At 45.3% G+C, this 17,223-nt stretch overlaps 1 protein-coding gene across 2 annotated transcripts; it reads right to left on the bottom strand.

Moving 5' to 3' along the window:
- Nucleotides 1-6,009: 6,009 nt before the first annotated feature.
- LOC127335828 (putative leucine-rich repeat receptor-like serine/threonine-protein kinase At2g19230) lies at nt 6,010-15,808 on the bottom strand. 2 transcript variants are annotated; one of them, XM_051362560.2, is made up of 16 exons: nt 15,526-15,808; nt 11,495-14,319; nt 10,843-11,404; nt 10,517-10,747; nt 10,048-10,367; nt 9,168-9,306; nt 8,998-9,069; nt 8,842-8,913; nt 8,522-8,602; nt 8,282-8,445; nt 7,969-8,192; nt 7,825-7,882; nt 7,258-7,326; nt 7,100-7,168; nt 6,733-6,925; nt 6,010-6,629 (listed from the first exon to the last, which is right to left on the bottom strand). In XM_051362560.2, the coding sequence occupies exons 2-16, from the start codon at nt 11,574-11,576 to the stop codon at nt 6,152-6,154; spliced, it is 2,814 nt and encodes a 937-aa protein (XP_051218520.1). In that variant the 5' UTR covers nt 11,577-14,319; nt 15,526-15,808; the 3' UTR covers nt 6,010-6,151. The 2 variants fall into 2 exon arrangements, with proteins under 2 accessions (XP_051218520.1, XP_051218521.1); XM_051362561.2 differs by having other exon boundaries at nt 11,495-11,665.
- Between the last annotated feature and the right edge of the window lie 1,415 nt (nt 15,809-17,223).

Genomic DNA, 17,223 nt, shown 5'->3' with positions numbered 1-17,223 from the left:
ACCTTTGCAAGCTCTATGGTTGCAAGCTAATATTCTTGCAAAGTGCAAAGCCCTTTGGGGCAAGGCACCACGAGTCTTACCTTTCTTATCACAAGCCTACCCCAAGTTTATAATGTACAAATTTTTACTTGTTTATTTAAAAGAGTTACTTTTATAGTTAACTTTGGTCAAAGTTAAAGAAGGTTACTAAAGTAGCAAAATTAGTCTCAAGCTAGCCAAGCAAGATAGCACCCCTCATGATTAGTGCTAGTGCTAAATACTAAAACTTGACTACTCTAGATGGGAACATGTGACTTGAATGAATTTGAAACCTTGGAATGAAGAGTCATTCCATTGAAGGAATTTTGAAGGTGAATATGACTTGGAGAAGATGGTGATTTTTGATAAAACTGATATTGGTTTGAATGCGATACCTTTCCAATATTGAGTACCCCCAAAATACCTGATTATGGGTAGGGCTTAACTGGAAATTTATGCATCTTAGTATGGGTTCCCTATGTACACACATCATAGGGGTTATGCCGAGGCTGCCTCCGTTGTTGAGAAATGATGTGAATTGTACGGCCAAGCCCTGTGCAGTTCCCAGGTTGACAGCTGTTCTTCACTGGGAGGCCAAGCTCATGGGGAGAGGTGCTCATACTAGGGTTTGTAAGTGAAAGGTTATGGTTGATGATCCGCGTACTGTGTTACGATGATTCGGGGTAATCTCGACGGATGAAATCAAATGTTGTGGCACAAGTGTGCAACCTCTGCAGAGTGTAAACCTATTCGAATAGCCGTGTCCACGGTTACAGACGGTTGGAAAGGCCATACAGTTTCCGATGTCAGATTCTTGAAAATGTTGGTGAACTATTTTGGTGATTGGTGACTTGTTTTTGAATCACCACTTGAATTATGGGAATGACACTAATGTTCCCACTTGAGTTAGTTAGCACTTGAATAAGTCTTTTCTCAAATACTTGTGAACTAAAATTGGCTTTATGCAAAATAAACTAGAGCTTAGCACCCCCTTACTAGAATTGCTAGCACTTACATTAGTATTAGTTTGCGAGTACTTTGAAGTACTCACGGCTGTGTCCCTAGCTATTCAAATGGCCAGACTATGAAGAGGAGCAGAACTATCAAGATGACGGCAACCAAGATGTCCACGGAAACTAGGGAATCTTCTGACGTCAGACGTTGGCCTGTGGACTAGAGAGTCCCTTCTATTTACGCTTCCGCTATGAACTTTGTGTCTGTTGATCAATAGATCAACTATTTGTGTAATATGGATCATGTGATCTGAATTTGTAAGACGACTATGGTATGTAATGAATGATGACTTATGATATTCAACTGTTATGTCTCGCAACAACAATATTCCTGGGATTGCGATGTATGGCATAACAGGCATCTGGACTTAAAAATCCGGGTGTTGACAAGAATACTCAATCCGACCCACAGCCATCCCATGCAGGATCTCCGCTATCGCGGGAACGACCGCATAAGGAAGTCCTGTCCCCAGAAGAACTGGTTGAGCAGGCAGGCGTGGATGCAATCGCACACTCGGATATCCTCAACAAACCCATAACTCCTGAAGACGCAGCAAATGCGGAAGCTCTAGAAGCCAAAAGGCAGAAGATGCTGGCAACTGCCAAAAAATTCGCCACCACCGCAGCAGCAATGCTGGAGGAGAGGAAAGAAGCCGCGCACTTCGTGGATAATTTCCTCAAGCGGGAACGGCAGGTTGACGAATCACTGGAACAAGTCAAGAACCTCCGGAAGCATTGGGAGGACAAGATCAACGAGGCTCAATAGGAGGCTGATAGGATGAGGCGAGAAGCTGTACCTCCCCGCAAGATCACCTTCGCAACTCCCACCGAGCAACAGCCACTCGCGACTCCAAAGGATAACATGAAAAAGGCTACGGAGATCTTGAAAAAGAAGGACGAGGAGATTGATATCGACTACGTCCGAACGCTCGTTGCCTCAGCAATGAAGCAGCAGAGCAAGGTAGATACTTCGCGCAGGTTGGAATCCAATCCGGATCATTGCATGTCTACCGCGCAGAAGGACGCCTACGACAATCGCCATCGTGATGACGAATCGCGCACCGGATCTTCGGAGCGCAGAAGGAAAACCAGAGAACATCCAAATCCAATCCCAGTGCCATCAAAGACACCTCCGTCAGATCCAAAGAAGGGAAAGGATGCGAGGTACACTGGTAAAGACAAGTACCGAAATCCGTCACCTCCACCCAACGGATACCCGCGTCCCCCACTTCCTCGTCGCCGTAGTCCAGCCGGAAACACCAGACCTCATGGGCCAGGTGGAATGAATATCCGCGACAACGTGGCCCCTCAGAGGAACAGGAGCAGGGAGCGTACGCCGGAACCCCGCCGTAGCCGGAACAATGATCGTGAGCCCGAGCCCAGGAGGAGTCGGAACGAGGAACGCGAGCCGGAACCCCGCCGAAGCCGGAACGACGAAGGCGGCCAGCACCACGGTGAAGGCAGCCACCGAAGCCGGAGTCAGCACCATGAAGGGCGAGGAGAATCCGAAGGCGGAAACAAAGAGGTGAATCTCGGAGAACTCTGGGGGCTACTGTTGTGGATATACTTTATGGGTGTACCATCGACAGTGCCAAGATCCGGCAAGCCCGGGTGGCCCACAGATGGTGATGTGGCATGTGGCCCATCGGGCGGCCCAGTTGCTGTTGATCATGAAGGATGAAGTCCAGCCCAGGATCAGGGAGCCGGATCCCAACCGACCTACGAAGGAGGCCGGATCCGTGGAGGCCCATGAGGAACCCGGATCCAGTACGACATAGATGGAAGGCGGATCCTTGACGTACACGGCAAGACATTGTACCGTAGTTAGGCAACCTGTAATCCGGCTAGGACTCTCCATGTAAACCCTAGATTCGTGCGCCTTTATAAGCCGGATCCTGGGAGCCCTAGAGGCACAACCACAACTCATTGTAACAACGCGAAAGGGCCCAGATAATTCCAGACAAGCAGCAGTAGGCCTTGCCATCGTGCAGGTGTTCCGAAGCTGGGTAAATCGCGTACCACCATCCCGTGTGCACTCCGCCCTATGGCCCCTACTTCTTCTCCCCCTCGTGAGGATCCCTCCTCCGAGGTACCGTCGATTAGGCAACGACACACATTGAAGTCAAGTATCATTATGTTCACGACATTGTTGCACAAGGTAAACTGAAGGTATGCAAGATAAGCACTCATGGTAATCCTGCTGATATGATGGCAAAGCCAGTTCCTTATTTTCAAGTTTGAGATTTGCTCGAGCTTGGTTGGTTTAATTGTTTAGCCCAAGTGGATGTTGGCGCCAACAAGTGTTTTCCTTGTTGTTCAAGAGATTGTTGAAGTTCATGCTGCATGATAAAATTTGTCTCAAGGTGGAGTTTGTTATATTGTGATCCAAATTCATATACTAAAGGGAGGCTAACTTCTGACGAAGCGGAGCGAGACCAGTCGCCGGTAGGCTTGGGCCGAAGCGTAGCCCATACGTCGTGCCCTGCAGGGACGCCTGCGAAGGGGGGTGCGGGGGCGGTAGCCCCTCGCGGTACGGATCGTTGCCACCGTCTATATATACATCTTGTAAGCCGCCAACTAGGGTTTATCAGATTATAAGATAACTCACGGCGTTTGTAAACACTCCCTGATATAGTGAAGTATTTGCTGGCCGGCGCCTGTGGTTTTTTCCCCTTCTGTGTTGGAAGGAGTTTTCCACGTTAAATCTTGTGTCTCCGCTGCGTTTCCTTTTATCGTTCTTCGTTAGTTGCTTGTCGCGTTTATAACAGGAAGATCCGCGGCGGAGCGTACAAGCACGGCTGACGGCGTGCAGAGGGGCGGCCGACAGCAAGATTCAGTCGGGGTCAAGCCGAAGCAAAAAAGAATGGGGACGGGCCAAGCCTCGTAGCCCCCTAATTCGTGAACAATTGAGTAGGGCAGAATAGTCTTTTGAGGACCTAATTACCCTTATTTTTATAATTAATAGCTCAGTGAGGAGATAAACTGATAAAAAGGAGTCATCATCAACAATCAACCGAAGTTGAGGGGCGGGGGGGGGGGGGGGGGGGGGCTTGCGAGGGAGGCAGGCCAACAAAGGGGTTAAAATCATTTATAGTTGAACAATTCTGAAAATGAAGACAATTTGTTAGAAATCCTAGATCTCTTAATGAAAACATGGGGAAAAGAAGACACTTAGAAACATTCTTTTGAAGCTTTTGATTTTATTCCCAAAGAATCTAATATTTCTTGTATCTGTTTCATTGTTACATTTTTTTCATATTTCTTGGTTCTTGATTTTTAAACATGTATTGTTCAAACATTTTGTTTTAATAATTCTTTATATTTTGTGGCATAAGTTGTGATGTAAAAGCAAAGTTTCAAATAGCCGGCTACGGCTAGACCCTTTATAGGCATCCTACGTGAAGGAAAACAAGAATATGTTGTTTTATAACATGGTATGTACACGCTAAAGTGGTAATTTTTTAACACTGGTAGCTCACTCAGGGTTTAACTAGATGGGGAAAATCGGTAGATGAACAACAACCAGTCGAGAATACGCTGAGAATTTGCTGAATCTTTAACCCTAGCATCTTTACAGTAACCGCATAACATAGTGAGAATGAAACAGATTTCTGGTAGATAGTTGCCAATCTGCGATGCATCCGTGTGAAAGTGCAGCTTCCTGTCAAATCGATCCATTTAATATCAGTACACCTAACTGAGCAAGAGGATGTTTTCAAATGGGGTTTAACGGTATCTGGTATTTTTTCAGTGAAGACAATGTATTTGGATCTGCTTAATGGACCTCTAGTCTCTAGACAATGAGGAGGTGTCTTTGATGTTGCAAAGGCTTTTCATGTCCTTGCCTTTTTTCTTTTGGCTCATCTTTGTTGAGAAGTTGTGTGATCCATAAAATGCTCTTATCTAATACTCTGAATAATTCTTATTTAAAGCAATAAAGAGACCGTATGCATCTATTGATGCAAAGGCTGGGTATTCCTTTTTGAAAAAAAATTTATCGTCCTTTGTCAAATAATTCACGTTGTACACAGATATACAGAGGCCAGTTATGTTTCTTTAACCACATTCTAAAAGTGGACACAAACACACACACGGCATTGCCTGATGCTGAAACTGCACTCCTCATTGTCTAGACTAGAGGTCACAGAGCAAATAAATAGGCGACCCGTCAAGCGGCATCACAGTTAACATCCTCGGCTGGCCGATGTTGCAGTACAGGGTAGACACCTACTGCCGAACTTGGAGACGACATTGTGCACTGTCAGGCTGCAGTAGCAATTCCTCAGTCGCTTGATGCAGATCCATGCTTGGATGAACGGCTGCTTCACGAGCTCCTCTATCAGTATCCACTGCAAAAAAAAGACGCAAAGCAAAACAAATACTTCAGTAAGCAAGGAAATTCTTAATAATAGTAGAGTTGGTTTCCAGGTGTGATTTTCAAAGATGACACCTTTGCTGCCTGAATATCTTTTTCATTGATCTTGACCGCGTTCAAGACGGGCCAAAGCATACACATGAAGAACAGGTCGGACTTTATTGTGAATGGTAGTAGTGTTGACATAAAATTCAGATTAAGATGCAACACAGTTTCAGGTAAACTATACACAGTATTTTGTTACCTGAAAGCAACCACATCCACAAATTCAGTGTCGACATGCACATAGCATCAAAACAGCAATACATTCAGAGTTAATCCTCATGAAAGAAGATGCTATCTTCAGACTACAAGAAACACTTTATACTTCATTAACAGCGACACAGATCACAGACAATTTGTACCGTCGATAATCCTCAATATGCTCTTACCGCCTGAATGAACCCTGTAGCGGAAATGTCTCGTTATGGATCCAGTATGTCAGCATCAGGATAAGAAAAGATCGCAAAGCGATGCAGCTTTCAGTTGAAAGCTAGAAATAACGATGTTAACGCTGTCTCAAGTAACGACAACAAATGCAAAAGAACTACAGGCTACAACCCAGATAAAGTATATAAAATTCCATAATCAACCCCTCAATGCAAAAGCATCACATAACCACAACTTTGAAACCCTGTTATTGCACAAGTCAGAAATCGAAGATGAGATACACAAAGTCAAGGGCCAATGCTGGACAACAGTGTCCTCATCGTGCAGCAGGACCGCTGGCCACCGTTGACGCTCTGCCAGAATGAGCTCCAGTAATGCTCTGCGCGACATCAGAGGTGGCCTGGTCGGTGGCGTACATAGTAGAACTCAAGCTGAGATCGCTGCTGCAACCGGAGTAGAAGATGCCGCGGCTCTCCTCAAGCTCAAGGTACTCTAGCAACTGCGCCATCACGCGGGTCATCGTGGGCCGCTGCTCGGGAGTTCGCGCCGTGCACTCCAGTGCGAGGTCCGCGACCTTCCACACGCTGTTGACGTCGAATTCGCCTTGCATGCACGCGTCCACCACGCCCTCGATGTCTCCAGACGAGAGGCGCTGCTGCACCCACTTGGTGACATGAGTGGGCTGCGCCTCTGGGATTTGCACGAAGGGAGGCTGCCCCGTGATAACCTCCAGCAGCACGACCCCAAAGCTGTACACATCACTCTTTTCAGTGAGCTCCCACGCTGTTGCATACCTGCAGTGGGTATGCAATTATGTGATGCAATTGTGTATTATGGTTATTTGAGTCGTACCACAAGAGTGTACCCTAAATTCTCAGTTGAAGCAACGAAACATACTCAGGGGCAAGGTAGCCTGGCGTGCCAACCACCCTGACTGTGGATACATGGGTATCGCCATCGTGATTGAAGGCCCTCATCAAGCCAAAATCAGCAACCTTAGCCTTAAGATTTTCATCCAGTAGGATGTTTGACGTCTTCACATCCCGGTGTATGAAAGGCGGGCTACACGCCTTGTGTAGATACTCGAGTCCTGCATGCAAATCATATCATTGACATTGGCCACACCACATGTACTGGCATTCAAGTTTCCAGCAAAACGAAGAGATCAAAAGTAACAAATAATGTAAGATCCAGACCAGAAGAATATACACCTGGCATATATTCTTACATATGTTTGAAGCCTGTTTCCTAAAACAACACATACCTTGCGCAGACTCCAGTACAATACGGAGCCTCTGTTTCCAGGTTAAACATCCATCACCGTCATCTCTTCCTGCAGAACATCGTCAGGTATTAGAATTGTGGAACTTGAAAATGGAGATTCCAACTGCTCCAGATGAAATGGCAGCGGCAATTCCGCACCTCTGAGTTTGTCTTGGAGATCTCCTTTTGACATATGCTCATAGACAAGGGCCATGTATTCCCCATCGTAAACTTGTTTGGGAAGTGGCTGAATGGTATTGGCAAAGTTGTCAAAGAGCGGATTCGTATAGGAGTCTGTGCTTTACTTTGGGCAATTTGGAATTGTCGAAACGATATTGTTTTTAACGGTGCGGGTTCTTTTCAATTTTTGCAGGCTATCCATCGAACTACTTACTGGATAAATATGTGGTCCCATCTACTCCCCGAGGACCAGCAGGCACATATGGATTCTGGGTGCACTCGCTTGATGGCGGTCGTTCGGGCTATCTTCAACCAGGGTGGTTGGCGGCATATTAATAGATTACAAGATGCTTAGATCGTCTTTGTTTTCACTTTTTAGATGGTTGATTCATGTCGCAACTTTAGCCGATCCATGAACCTGTGAGCGTTTTGTATTCACAACTATTTACTCTTTTTGGATGATGCAATAAAAGGCTGTGTGCATCCTTTGGATGCAGAGGCCGGGGATCTCCCCCATTTCTAAAAAAAAAATGTATTCCCCATCGTTGCAATAACCAATCAAGTTCACTAGATTCCTGTGATGAATCCCTGTTAAGTTCTGCGCCTGAGCCAGAAGAAAACAAATTAATTAGATACCTCCCCAAGTTAGCTACAAATCTAGGTGGCTGACTATACTTGATGAAGCATTACCTCTGTCAAGAACTCTCTTACACCCTGATTGGAAGATTGAGACCTTAGCTTGACTGCCACCCGAGTACCTTCCTCCAAGAAGCCGTCAAAGACAAGGCCAAACCCTCCTTCGCCGAGCACTCGCTGGAAGTTGGACGTTATCACCTTCAGTTCAGTATATGTGAACTGACGATTGCGCGAGCGTGTTTGCAAGTCGCTCTCCTCATTCTGTGGTTTAGTCGGTCCTTTATATGGAAATTAAGAACGAAAAAGGTATTACAGATGTTCATAGGTAAACCAATTGTTGTGTTGATGCCAAGTCTCTCAGTCTCACCTTGTTTTCCTCTCATTACCAAAACCAATAATACCACTAGGCCTCCTACCATGAAAGCTGCAGCTATTAGTAAATAAATGTATGTGGAATTCTTAGAGTTTTGATTCTTTTTCATAGGCTGGCAAGAACTGCTGTTGCTGCAAAGGTTTGGATTGTGATCATATCTATAAGAAAGAAGAAACGATTAGCAACAATGTTGAGAAAACTATATGGTGACAGAGACCTATGTGATGGATTAACCTTAACGTTAGGTTGCCATCTTGAATTCGTATCAGTAGGCCGAATGGGATCATTCCATTAAGATCATTGCCTGTCAAATCTCTGAAATGACCAAGCAGTGTTGATGTTGAAAGAAAAGTGTCGTAAGTACAGACAAAAGTAAGACATTGACATTGAAAGGCACATGTGTAATCTTAGGAGCTGCCAGTTTGGCTAAAAAAATAGAAGGAATTTTGTGATACAGTAGAAGTTAAAAACGAACAGTAACCAGGTAGCTGCTAATACTTTTCTGAAGCACAAGTATTAGATATTAAAGATAACCTAATTTCAGAACTACTTACAGTAGTACGAGAGAGGGTAGTTGTGAAAGACCTTCAGGTATTGATCCAGTCAATTTATTATATGACAAATCCCTAAGATAAATGGCAGCATATGTAATATGTGAGAACTAGACTAACAAAATTCATTGTGAAAATGGTGTAAAACATGATACTTACAGGTATTGGATCGCTTTGAGATTGGCGAAATAAGATGATATATCACCACTCAAACCGCCAAATGACATGTTTCTGTAGAAAAGCACAGTGGTTTAGACAACGCTATTATATGCTCTCATTATATGCAGACTGATCTCTAATGTTTACCAGAGAAAAACGTTTAAACTTACACACTTGTGATTCTTTGAGGTCGGGATATTGGATAGCTACAGTTCAACCCATCCCACACAAGTGCCTTTGGGGCACACGGGTCACCCACCCAATTTTTCTTCAGCTGATACTTAGTCTTGATTGCAGTGATGGCAGACACTTTTTTCAGCAACACAAGGAAAAATATAGTTCAGTTCTCAGCTCATGTGCATGTATGTATGTCAAGATTGTAGTCATTAAATGACAGTTGATATCAATAAGACTTCTATTATCTTCAAAAATATTACTCCATGCATTCCATAAATTTGAACTAAAACCACACCAAGAATTATGCAACGGAGGGAGTACTAGTTTAGAGCGGGTTGTTGTAGCAGCATATGATGTCGGTAGGACACAAATATACATATACGGAGTACAGTATATCTAGGTTGGCCTTTTATACAATAAGCATTGACAAAGTTACGGTGGGATAGGGGCATGGAAATTTTGAACCAAGGTGATACAAAAATCCTCAATAGTAGTGATTTCCAGAAAAGGCATGGGCTAATCTTCATTATGAGAAAGGCACCGGATTTGATGTTCGGAATAGACCGGTTCACTTAGGTTGAAGCAGGATGTGACATAACAATGGTGAAAGTAGTAACAGAAATGAGGTGCCATTGTAGTACTGGATTGGACCTTAGTCTGTCTGTCTCTCTCTCAAACATGAGTAGAAGGAACCAAAACCGTGTGTCTAATCGAAGAATCTACATGTAAACACAATGCACTGAACTAGGTGTATTAAATTAAGGTATGGAACAGAAATATGAATATGATTTAAACTTTAATGCTTAATTTTCTAAATTAAATTAAGTTCTAATCTTTACTAGTTATATTATGAGTACATGATTCCATATTTACCATCTTGAGCTTCAGTGCCTACGTCGGCTGTGGAAATGGGGGAGAAAAGCTCGGCGGCGTTGATGAACGGCGGCAATACTGTACCATTGATGTCTAAAACCGGCCGCAATCTTGTAGCGTTGGCAGCTCTTAATAAGATGTAGCTGTCCTCAGGGTTGATAAATGGGAAAGGTGCATCTCTGTACTCGACGAAGGTGTCGAGGTAGTCCAATCTTCCTAGGAGCATCCAAGTGGAGTTGCGTTCAATGCTGATGAAGAACATGCGCTCGTGCTCGCTGTCCACTAACTCCAACTCAGCGAAATACAAAACAGGGAGGAGCCTACAATATCAATGGGTACATGCATTTTGTTAGACAAGTATAATTAATCTGGATATAATTTATTTCTTGTATGATTTTTCAGTTTCCAGTGCAAGACTTTGACTGAAATTTGAAGTCGTTATACGTTGTATATATTATATTATACATACCCAGGTAACGGATAGATGTGGTTCGGTTGGGCCTCCCAGGGGAACCAGATGAGGTTCTTAGTGGTGTTGACCGGCGTGACGGCAGTCTGCATCACAACAGAAGGTACATCGTAGTTCGGTTTACGATCGTCGTCATCCACCGGCATGGCGACGGTCAGTCTTGTCGAGATGGTAAACCACTCCTGATTGGTCTGTGGGACCCATACACGGTCATATGTATCGTTTGGGTACCTGATCATCTTGGCGTTAAAAAAAACAATGCATGGTCCTGATTTACTCTTCAGAAACATGAATGCTCAATTACTCATGAGTCACTACTTACTCACCTAATCAAATAATCTCCGCCGAAGTTGTATCTGCCGATGAGGGACAGTCCCTGAGTCGAGTTGGCGAGCGGATACAGCGTGTCCTCGAGAGGCCTCAGCTCCAAGGACGAGATGAACGGCGTCCCTGAGCCAGTGTTCACCAGGCAAACCTGCACTGAGTCGGCCGGGATATAGGCAATGACCTCGCCGACGTCCATCACGTCGGGCTTGGAGATGTTCACCGTCTTCCAGAAGTTGACGCCGAGGTAGAGGTCGAAGACCGGGGGCTTGTTGAGCCCGTCGTAGTTGCCATACATGAAGGTGGCCCGGATCAGGTACTTTGACGTCCCCGCCACGAAGGACGACAGGGTATAGCAGCCAAGCCGTCCCGGCGGGCCAGGGAAGCTGCGGAGGTTGAGGACCTGTGGGTAAATTCTGGAGTAGGCAAGGTCAGTATACTCCGCAGAGACGTTGTAGTTGGAGCCATCGTCGATGAAGCCGTCGTCTGAGCTGTAGGGCAACTTGGAGGTGCCGTCAACGTAGCTTCTCTGCTCCGAGAGGCCGCAGTCGATGCTGATGAAGCCTGCATACCCAAACGGTACACATAATGCATATCCATGCAAGTCTACCGGGGAGTTAAATAACAATGTATGCAGATGGTAAAGCTCAGTACCGGTGGTGTCGGGCGTCCCCTGACCATGAACAAGTACGCCGCCGGCGAAGCAGAGCGGGAACAACCACAACAGGGCTGCCATTGTTCTCCGCGTTGATTGCTAGCTCCAGACAACGTGCAGACATGCCACAAGCTGTCCATGTATATGCACAGGGGACTGGGGAGACGTGCCTAGGACAATAATACATGTTCCACAGAAGTAGGACTAGTTTACATATAAGTAGCCTTCAAGGAGAGTCATGCAACCAACGTGACGATAAAAAAATCCTAATCAATTGCCACGCAAATTATGTATTCACCTAAATGGAAATGCAAATTTCGTCGAACGAATCGCCTGCAACCTCTCATCCCCTACATTATCAACCCTGACCAGACTGGCTTCATAAAAGGACGCTCAATTGCAGAAAATTTCATCTATGCCGCTGACATCGTACAATCTTGCCACAAGCGCAAAGCCCCAGCCATCGTGCTAAAGCTGGACTTTAGGAAAGCCTTCGATTCTATTTCTTGGGAAGCCCTCGACAGGATTATGAGGGCCATGGGTTTCCCTCCGCTTTGGTGTGATTGGGTTGGGGACCTTAACTCTTCCAGCCAGTCTGCCATTCTTCTAAATGGCAAGCCTGGTCCTTGGTTTTCTTGCAGAAAAGGACTTAGGCAGGGCGATCCACTTTCGCCCTACCTTTTTCTGAAAGTAGCCGAGCTGCTGCGTCTTTTACTTAGGGCTGCTTCGGTTCAGGGTGACCTTTCTCACCCTTTGGACGACTCGCTTCCGTGTCCCGTCCTTCAATACGCGGACGACACGCTTATCATTCTTAAGCCTGACGATCAATCTATCAGGAACCTTAAGGGGATCCTTCTTGCTTTCTCTGAAGCGACCGGACTGCACATAAATTTCGACAAGAGCACCTTTGCTCCCATCCATGTGGCGCAGGATCTAGCCTCTTCCCTCGCTAGCATCTTAGGGTGCTCGGTCGCGTCTTTTCCTCAAACCTACCTAGGCCTTCCGCTTTCTACCCATAAGCTGCGTTTGTCTGCTTTTCTTCCCCTTATTGATCGGGTATCTCCAAATCTGTCTGGTTGGCAGGGAAAGCTCCTTTCCATTGCAGCTCGTGCCATTCTGGTCAAGTCTTGTATCCATGCCATGTTGGCCTATGCTATGGGTGCTCTTCTCATCCCGGTTGGCACTTTAGAGGCTTTCGACAAACGTTGTCGGGCTTTTTTCTGGGCCGGCGAAGACCACGTTTCCGGTGGCCAATGCAAGGTGGCATGGGACGAGGTCTGCAAGCCCTTTGACAAGGGTGGGCTGGGTTTTGCTTCTCTTAAGACTAGGAACAAATGCTTGCTTTTGAAGCTTCTTGCTAAAGTGCACTCTCCTGGCTTGGCCCCTTGGGAATCTTGGTTTAGTTCTCGTTATGGCTGGCACGGAAACCACGACCTTGGAGATTGTCACCGTCTAGACTCTATTGTTTGGAAAGATCTGGTTGCCTGCCTCCCCCTCTTTAGATCTGTAACCTCTGTGCAAGTTAGCTCTGGGTCTTCTACCTCCTTCTGGCTTGATCTTTGGTTCGAAGGGAACACCTTAGCGGATAGGTTCCCGGCTCTTTTCTCGCACTCCTCTAGGCCTAACTGTAGTGTTGCTTTTGCTTGTTCGTCCCCTAACCTTGAACTTGCGCTGCACCCAAGGCTATCGACCGCAGCCTCCATTGAGCTTAGATCACTGCAATCCTTGCTTGTTTCGGTAGGTCTCGACACGGTTGTTCCAGACATCAGGGTTGGGCGTCTCAATGGCAAAGCTTTAACTACTAAATCGGCTTACATGTTTACTTTTCACCACCTGCCTTTGGTTCCTTTTGCAACTCCGACTTGGAAAATTTTTGCAACAAATAAATGTCGGCTTTTTATTTGGTTGGCTGGCCGGCAACGGCTGTTCACAAATCTGCGTCGTTTCCGGAAAGGTTTAGCCAGTTCAGATGCTTGCCCTTTCTGTGCTTTGTCCGAGTCGTCGGAGCACCTGTTCCTCCATTGCAGGTTCATTCAACAGTTCTGGGCTGCCATCCCATCACTTCATCAAGATGTCTCTGGATGCTCCTCTATTCAGGAGTTGTGGGACGGAGCTCAAGTATGCAAGGTTCGCTCAACTGTTCTAATTGCTGCCCTCTGGAACATTTGGAAAAGAAGAAACGCCAAGGTCTTCGACAATACAGACCAACCGACCGCCCACGTCTTCAGCAGATGTGCTGCTGACCTTTCTCTTTGGTCACACCGCTGCGGAAATGAAAATCAAAAAGCCATTCTCCTTGACTGGAGTGTAAGATTTCGCAATCTGGCTGCCTCTGTATAGTGTGCCAGTTTATTTTTCTGTCTATGTACATGATTCTGTACAGTGTAGCTTAGGTTAGTTCTAGCTGTTCTTTCTTCTTTGGGCTTCAGGCTTTTTCTTCTCTGTATTTCGGTTTTTGACTATGAAAATTAAAAAAGGTTCAGGCAGGCTTTTGCCCGCCGTAGTTGCCCTCAAAAAAGAATCAATTAAAGCCTAAAACCATATCACCTCTGACATTAACACGGTTTTGAATACCTCACCTTTCAGCCAATTTTCAGATTGGTGGCAAAGGCCATCCAACATCTAAATTGTTTGTGCCCTTAAGGTCAAGGTCCCTAGTTTTGGTAAACCTTCTGAAGATAAGGCTCACTCCGAATTTCAGCCGAAAAAGACTGGTCAATTTGATTTTTTTTTCAGCTAAACTTGTACTGTCAGTGTCCCACAGTTGCCGTTCAGTTGTCAATACAGCTACGTTGCAATTGCATGGTTGCATAGTGACTAGAACCTGAAGGATATGTACCATCCATGTAAGCCAAGTTTGAAGTAACACATATATGCATGTTTATCGAATTATTAAGCTTCTATTGGTCCTTCAGATGTTTCATTAGTCTTTTAGACTGTTTCCTGTTATATAAATGGTATAGGCTGACAAAACTGAAGATCCAAGAAATGACTCGGTACCACACTGATTTCGCAAGGCTTTTAGCATTGAACAATTAATGGTCCACTGGAACCGAGATTTGTAGAGAAAATGTCTCATTTGAAACAGTATTCCTTTTCATGTATGGTTGCTCTTACCTTCAGTCGCCACATGTCCAAACTTCAAAACAAGAAGGCCATCCATTTGTTTTGACCTACCACATCATTATGTATTGGATCTTAAAGGCCAGATTTATCCTGACTTTGCTAGGGTTCAGCATATAATTGATGTATCTCGTTCAATACTGTAATAATTTTGCAGGCACTGGGATGTTGTTGTAAGTATACAGAGCCTCGTTCCGCATGGAGAAATTCATCAAAAAACAAATTGAGCAGTCAACAGTGGGGAAAACTTCACCTGAAGGTTTTTAAAATTTTAAATTAAGGATACAAAAGACTGTACAAGCTGGTTTCACCTATGGGTTGGATACATTTCGGAAAATTGAGCAATCGTCTCTAAACATGAAGCAGACAACAACTGAAGCCCCTAGGAAACATTCACAAAATTGTTATTGCCTAAGGCCGTGGAGAGGACAGTGGATTTCAAGGACTATCAACACAGCACAACAACAAAAGGCTTAAATGTGTCAATCTCAGTTCTTTCCTTTTTTTTTCCTTTTGCATGACGGTAAAATAGATGCTTCGAGATGCCACTGTTAATTATTACCCACAACCCTGAGGGTTCACAAAAAGTATTTTTTTTTTATTTTACCCTCTGAATTCAGCCAGTACATATAAGTTAGGGTCTGTTTGGTTCCCAGCCACACTTTGCCAAGCCTAACTTTGGCAAGTGTGGCAACCACAAAAGTGTGGCTAGGATTTTGGAAGCCACAAAGTGTGGCAAAAGTTGGCAACAAATTCACTCTATGACAAGTGGGCCATATGGATAGTGAAGTGTGGCAGCTCTAAAGTGTGGCAAGAACCAAACACATACCAAATTGCCAAACTTTGGCTTGGCAAAGTGTGGCTGGGAACCAAACAGGCCCTAAGAACAGTATGGAACGGAATTCACCTGAGGAAGGCTCTCCGTTTGGAATTGGTAGGTCGGCAGCGGCCTGAGTGCGCCCCAGACGCTGTGGTGGTCCTCTGATCTCCGAAGCCTGGTAGCCCCCGCTCGTCCTCCATGCATTGCAGGAAAGGGAGGGGAGGCAGATGGATTATAGCGCGGAATAGGGCAGCCCGCAGGATGCGAGGAGATTCCGCGAAGGACCAATCTAGCGGGAACAAGAGGATAGCGCTACTTGCTTGCGGGTCTGGACTGTGGAGGCGGAGGAGAAGCGGCTTCGTCTTCGATGAAGCAAGTCTTTTTCTTTTTCTTTCTTTTGAGATGGGATGGAGCAAGTCCTTTAAAATAATGGAAAACTATGATGATTTACACGTCAAAATTTCAGTCTTCCGTATCAGGAAAAAAAGGGTCTAGGTGGACCTAGTTTTCTCGGAATCTCAATAAATGATATCATTTTGCGAAAAATTCACCCATCTTTCTATAAAATCTTCAATAGCAATATAAAAAAATCTAAAAATAATAAAAATTACAAAACTGCCGTTAGATCACCTAGCGACGACTACAAGCACTCGAACGAGCTAAAGGCGTACCGCCGTCCTCGCCCGCACTCATTGGAGCCAAGCAAAGCTTGTCACAGCAGACCTTTTTGTACTAGATCTTGTTGATGATTTACTTCATTTCCATCAATTCAAGTAAAATTTAGTGCATGAATGCAATTCACACATATATTTTCTCTCTGTTCTAGCCTCTAATACTAGGATGTTACAATTACCGAGGCAAGCGAAGACATAGATGTATTCTTGTGTCCCCTTACACGAAGTAAGTACGTCATGTTGGAGAGATGTCGATTACCACGAAGGTCCCCCGAATGCAACGAAGGCTCACTTTTTTCTCCAAGCCTCCTCACGAAGACAAGAGGCCTTTCCTTATGGTTAGTTTTTTCTCCACTTCGAAGATGGCAAGCTCCACAACACTTTCATAGGCTCCACGAAAGGGAACCCCGGGTCTCTTCACAATCTTCCACGAAAAGATCACCAAAGCACCAACAACATCGTCTGTGGGAATTAGAGGCGTCAAGGATCTGATCTCGATGACACGTTCAACATCGTCAACATCTTCGGTGGCAAGCAACGGGATGGACAGAGGTAAACAGATCGAAACTGGTCTAGTCGATTTTGTTCCTCACCCGTCCTCCCGTTTGGATGCATATGCATATCTGGAGGAGCCTATGGAGATGATGTTCGGGAGGTTCTACTTCCGCCTCGGAAAAGAGGGATCACATCGTCTCGAGGTTTCGGTTTCGTCGTGATCGCCGGTGGTTGACTCCGATCTTTCGGATTCATCGTCATCGTTCGAGTCAGGTGCCGAGGAGATCTCACCGCCACCCTTCGTCAAGACTGCGACAAGCGAACAACTCGTCAAACTATTCGGCAACATATCCTTCGAGTCGTCTGCGGACTCCAGTATAAGCAGCGATTCAGATAGCATCGACATCTTCGATTTCATCGACAAGTCTACTTCTGTTCGGGAGGTCTTCGCCGATCTATACAACGGTGTCACCAACCTCGACAAAAGCCATAATCTAAAAAATCACCAAGTCTATGTAATTGGAGAAACAAGTCGCCCACAACAGGAGACATCAGAGGCTTTCGATGATGTGTGTAATCCATACATCGATCCCGCTGATCTTACGCGAGGTTTAGG

The sequence above is a fragment of the Lolium perenne genome, chromosome 2 (genome assembly GCF_019359855.2).
Source record: "Lolium perenne isolate Kyuss_39 chromosome 2, Kyuss_2.0, whole genome shotgun sequence".
Classification (NCBI taxonomy): Eukaryota; Viridiplantae; Streptophyta; class Magnoliopsida; order Poales; family Poaceae; genus Lolium; species Lolium perenne.
The sequence above is the reverse complement of the archived record's forward strand: the minus strand, read 5'-3'. Positions and strand labels throughout refer to the sequence as shown.